The sequence below is a fragment of the Hibiscus syriacus genome, unplaced genomic scaffold (genome assembly GCF_006381635.1).
Source record: "Hibiscus syriacus cultivar Baekdansim isolate YM2019G1 unplaced genomic scaffold, ASM638163v2 tig00112249_pilon, whole genome shotgun sequence".
Taxonomy (NCBI): Eukaryota; Viridiplantae; Streptophyta; class Magnoliopsida; order Malvales; family Malvaceae; genus Hibiscus; species Hibiscus syriacus.
Genome location: NW_024063281.1, coordinates 541469 through 547455, shown reverse-complemented (window position 1 = coordinate 547455; position 5987 = coordinate 541469). Strand labels below are relative to the sequence as shown.

Below are 5987 nucleotides of genomic sequence, written 5' to 3'. Positions count from 1 at the left end.
TAAAATCAAATAGGATTAATATTAGAGCCTATATTTTTTAGTTTATGCCTCTAGTTTCTTTAATTTTCATAATTCAACACTTTAAGCTAGAGAAAACCTTAATTTATCCTTAGTTTAATTAGGGTTAATAATAAACTGTTTGATTGCATTTTATTTTGAAACCCAAGACAATGTTCGCTTAATAGGGAGTCAATAATATATCTCCCGCAAGCATGCTCAGGGAGTGACCACTGGTGATTCCCAAAATATGTCAACATCCTTTTCAAAAATGCATCATGATTTCTAAAATTAAGGCAATGTCCGATTATTGGGCACAATAGTTGATCTCCCGCATATATTCATGCTAGGGGGCGAATGATATTGGCTTTAATAAACGATTACACTTTCCAACTTTGCATTCGTAATGATTTTTTTATTAGATAAAGTTCAAACTCTAAATTTTTTATTCTAAATATAGGGTAATCAACTAAGTACCAATTTTTGGGCGCTTATAGGGTGATAATCATTCCACACGCGTAACCTACTCCTGAACCTGATTTTTGGATTTTTGTAGACCCTAAAACTTGGTATTTTGATAAAAATAAAACTTTTTATTAAAACCGCCTGATTTTTATGGTGTCTCAATCGCACCTTAAAATGATTGATGGCAACTCCCCACATTTCAAAACTTTTTCAAAGAAAAACCCCAAATCGATACTAATTTTTCCTCACCCAGATGAAAAACGGTATCAAAAAATATTAATTACCATGTTCAAACTCCTTACACATAAATTTTTCTACAGTATTCTCCTTATCACTTGTCTATACCATTAGATATATATTTACTAGTGATAACCTTGTGCAATAACTCAACTTGAAATCTCACTAATTCATATAGAGATGGTACTCACTCACTATTATATTATTTAATTAACTGCGTAAAATTACACATATTTTGTGTTCAACTTATAGCACTCGCAATGCAACACTGATATCAAGCTACAACTCAATTTAGAGGCTGACAAATTCGAACTTTACAGGAAGCAACTTGTTAGGGCAAACTGGTTAAAAAATGGGGATAATAATACGAAATTTTTCCATACTTATGTCACTCAGAGAAAGCTCAATAATAGTATTCTATTCCTTGATAAGGATAATGGTACACAGTTGGAAGGCGATGATGTGATATATGAGGAGGCTAGCGTTTATTTCTAGAATCTATTCTCTACAACGGATAGTGAGATGGATAGCTTGATCCTAGTGGGTATTATGCCATCTATTACGACTGACTTGAATAACAGTCTCCTAAAAAATTGAACTTTTGAGGAAGTGACTTTAGCCGTGAAAGTCCATGTGCCACCTTAAAGCATCTAGACCGATGGTTAAAGAGTTGTCTTTTATCATAGGTTTTGGCATGTCGAGAGGTCGTGGGTTATTGTATTGATTTGTGTTACGGCCATGCAAAGATGTCCTTGGTAAACTTGACGCATATTGTGCTAATCCCTAAGGTAAAATCTCCTTCAACTTTGTCACATTTTCACCCTATTAGCCTGTGTAATGTACTCTATAAGATAACCTCTAAGTGATGAGAATGCAAAATCTACTGCACTTGTCTTGTTTGTCCCTTGCCGTAATATTCATCTCGTTTCCATTAATGAGCATCCATTGAAGGTAACCCTTGAGAAGACTGACTCATACATATTTTACATATACCGAGAAGTCATCTACCTTATGGTAATAAAAATAAAGCTACCAGATTGTGCAGAAATAAAAGATCAAAAATATACTAAATAACAAGCTTATATCTAACACATCCTCAAACTGCATTTTTCATCTTGAACTTATTATACATAAAAATCACACATATTACACATAACTTGTACGATTATCTTTTTTTCTCTCTTTTCACCTTGCATCCGAAGACAATGTAAGTGCTCTATCACTGGCAACAACATGCAGACTTTGTTTTACGTTTAGCTCTTCTTACAGGAACATTTTTGTCCAATGCTTCAGTTGAACCATCAAAACCCTGATAACTTTCTTGAGGAATATGCTGACGCTGAAGATGATCAGAACCCTGATACCTTTCTCGGGGCTGATGCTGTTGTTGAAGATGATTAGAACTCTGATCGTTTTCCTGAGGATCCTGGTTCCATTGTTGAAGATGATCGGAACTCCGAAAACTTTCTTGAGGCGGATGCTTTTGTTGATTAGAACTCTGATCACTTTTTTGAGGTGGATGCTGTTGTTGAACGGAATTCTGATAACTTTCTTGAGACTGATATTGTTCTTGTAGATCAGAATTTTGACAACTTTCCTTAGGTCGATGTTTTTGTTGAAGATTATCAGAACTTTGATAACTGTCCTTGGGTTGATGCTTTTGTTGAAGATGATCAGAATTCTGGTAACTTTCTTGAGACTGATGTTGTTGTTGAAGATGGTCGGAACTCTGATAACTTTCCTTAGGTTGATGCTGTTGTTGAAGATGATCAGAACTCTGATAACTTTCCTCAGGCCTATGCTGTTGTTGAAGATGATCAGAACTCTGATAACTTTCCCAAGGTTGATGCTGTTGTTGAAGATGATCAGAACTCTGATAACTTTCCCGAGGCTGATGCTGTTGTTGAAGATTATCGGAACTCTGATAACTTTCCTGAGGCTGATGCTGTTGTTGAAGATGAATGGAACTTTGATAATTTTCCTGAGGCTGAGGCTGTAGTTTAAGATGATCAAAGCTCTGATAACTTTTCTGAGTCTGATGTTGTTGACGTTGATCAGAACTCTGATAACTTCCCTGAGAACCCCGATGCTGTTGTTGAACGGAACTGTGATGACCTACTCGAGCCCTATGATCTTGTTGAAGATGATCGGAACGCTGATAACTCTCCTTAGGTAGATGCTTTTGTTGAAGATTATCCGAACTCTGATAACTTTCTTGAGTCTGATGCTGTTGTTGAAGATGATCAGAACTCTGATAACTTTCCCGAGGCTGATGCTGTCGGCTCTTGACACTGTTGTCACTGCTCGTTCGCCCGTCACTGTAATATTCAACCTGGTTCCTTTGATGAGCATCCATTAAGGGTGACCCTTGATAAGATCGACTCTTCTTTATACTTTTCAGGGAACTCAACTCTCTTGTTTGTCTGATACTTCTTGGTCTTGTTTGGTGCCTTAGTTTCTTTGATATTTATTGAACATGAAAGCAGAATTTCTAATCGAAAGATGATTCAATAATTTAGTTATTGGTTCTAGTAAATCGGTCAGGAATAAAGCAACCATATGCCCAGGAAAAAAAAAGAATAAAGGAACCAGATTACAGAAGTAAAAGAATAAAAAACTCAGCAGCTTGTATTTGACACTTCCTCAAACAGCAGCTGTGGCATTTTTGGTAATCTATCTGCTCCAACTTTCTTGAAATTGTAGTAGGGATGCATAGTTAGATGCGAGTACGGACATATAATCTTTCAAGGGCTCTTCAAATATAAGGAAATTCTGAAAATTTTCTGATATTGTGTTAATGGTAAAATTGTTGTTCTTTTGCAGCTATGAGATATGGTATCTGACTCAGGATCATATGCTGGTTGAAAGCTAATTGGTCGAATATTTCTAAACCATGTGGATATCTATGTAACATCTCGGACTATATCGTATCTGCTTTCAATACCTTTCTAAAGTTATCTTATCTCTGACCAGTTTGAGACTTAACATCAGTGGAGCCTTCAAAGATAATTGTGTCTATGCGGCCATCGGAGGCGTCCTTCATTATGAGTCTGGTTAGGCCCTGATTTTTTTTTATGCGCCAATGAGTGTGAAGATGGGAATCATCTTCTTTATTTTCATTGATATCCGAGGCAACTTTGTTAGAGATGATCTTAGCCTGCTGTTGTTGGAGATGATCGGAGCTTGGGTTATTTTCCTGTTGAGGCCGATATGCTGCTGCTGACTCTTGTCAGCGTTCTCATGGTTGCTTGTTTGTCCAACGCAATAATCTTTGGCCCGGCTCCATTGATGAGCATCCATTAAAGGTAACCCTTGAGAAGATTGACCTTGTTTAAAAAGGAATGCCGGGAACTCAACTCCCTTCGTTTTCTTCTCTCACGAACTTGGTGTAGTTTAGTCTTTCCCTTTTTAATATTTATTGAGAATCAAACCAGAATTTTACAGTGAAAGATTATGCTATAATTTAGCTTCATTCCTTCAAGAATAAATTGGCATGGCTGTACGAAAATGAAAGCAATTTTGATTACTTTTCCAAGGAGGTCGAGGCCGAGGCTGCCGGCACTTGTCTTGTTTGTCCCTTGCTGTAATATTCATCTCGGTTCCATTAATGAGCATCCATTGAAGGTAACCCTCGAGAAGACTGACCCATCTTTTTACATATACCGAGAAGTCATCTTCCTTATGGTAATAAAAATAAAGCTACCAGATTGTGCAGAAATAAAAGAACAAAAATCTACTAAATAACAAGCTTATATCTAACACATCCTCAAACTGCATTTTTCATCTTGAACTTAAATCACACATATTACATATAACTCGTACGATTATCTTTTTTTCTCTCTTTTCACTTTGCATCCGAAGACAATATAAGTGCTCTATCACTGGCAACAACATGCAGACTTTGTTTTACGTTTAGCTCTTCTTACAGGAACATTTTTGTCCAATGCTTCAATTGAACCATCAAAACCCTGATAACTTTCTTGAGGCATATGCTGATGCTGAAGATGATCAGAACCCTGATACCTTTCTCGAGGCTGATGCTGTTGTTGAAGATGATTAGAACTCTGATCGTTTTCCTGAGGAGCCTGGTTCCATTGTTGAAGATGATCGGAACTCCGAAAACTTTCTTGAGGCGGATGCTTTTGTTGAGTAGAACTCTGATCACTTTTTTGAGGCGGATGCTGTTGTTGAACGGAATTCTGATAACTTTCTTGAGACTGATACTGTTGTTTAAGATTATCAGAACTTTGATAACTTCCCTTAGGTTGATGCTTTTGTTGAAGATGATCAGAATTCTGGTAACTTTCTTTAGACTACTGTTGTTGTTGAAGACGGTCGGAACTCTGATAACTTTCCTTAGGTTGATGCTTTTGTTGAAGATTATCAGAACTCTGATAACTTTCCCGAGACTGATGCTGTTGTTGAAGATGGTGGGAACTCTGGTAACTTTCCTTAGGCCGATGCTTTTGTTCAAGATGATCAGAACTCAGGTAACTTTCTCGAGACTGATGTTGTTGTTGAAGATGGTCGGAACTCTGATCACTTTCTCGAGACTGATGCTGTTGTTGAAGATGGTTGGAACTCTGATAACTTTCCTTAGGTCGATGCTTTTGTTCAACATTATTAAAACTAATCAAACTTTCTTGAGACTGATGCTGCTGTTGATGATCATCGGAGCTCTGATAACTTCCTCGAGAAGGCCGATGCTTCCGGTTCTTGTCTGCGTTGTCGCTGCGCGTTCCCCCGTCGCTGTAATCTTCAACCCGGCTCCTCTGATGAGCATCCATTAAGGGCGAACCCTTGAGAAGATTCACTCTTCCTTTTCACTTTTACAGGGAACTCAACTCTTTTGTTTCAATAATGGATCGAGAATAAAGCGACCAGCTTGTATTCGACTCTTCCTCAAACGACAGCTGTGGCAGTTTTGATAATGTCCAACTTCTCGGACTCTACCGTTGCATACGGTTTTAAATGAGACGAGACACATTGCGAGTCACTCGAGATTATTTCGGTCAAAATTTGATCAATATTCGAATCAAATGAACTCGAGTTCGACTCGAATTTTTAACGAGCTAAAACGAACTACTTAATACTCGACTCGAAAAGTTCGCGAGCTACTCGAAAAAAATTGTTATAATTTTAGATTTTTTAAAATTGCATTATTAAATATATATTAAAAATATATTATTGATAATTATAAATTTTTTAAAAATATATTTTTAAATGTAATATAAAATTTTTGTAGGTTCAAATTCGAGTTTGAGTTCGAGCTTAAACCGAGCTCAAAA

At 36.9% G+C, this 5987-nt stretch overlaps 1 protein-coding gene across 1 annotated transcript; it reads right to left on the bottom strand.

The window, feature by feature from the left end:
• Window positions 1-1882: 1882 nt before the first annotated feature.
• On the bottom strand, window positions 1883-5486 carry LOC120176567 (sex-determining region Y protein-like). Its single transcript, XM_039182977.1, has 4 exons — window positions 5051-5486; window positions 4723-5005; window positions 2825-2957; window positions 1883-2644 (listed from the first exon to the last, which is right to left on the bottom strand). Exons 1-4 carry the CDS (start codon window positions 5484-5486, stop codon window positions 1919-1921), a joined length of 1578 nt encoding a protein of 525 aa, XP_039038908.1. The 3' UTR covers window positions 1883-1918.
• Between the last annotated feature and the right edge of the window lie 501 nt (window positions 5487-5987).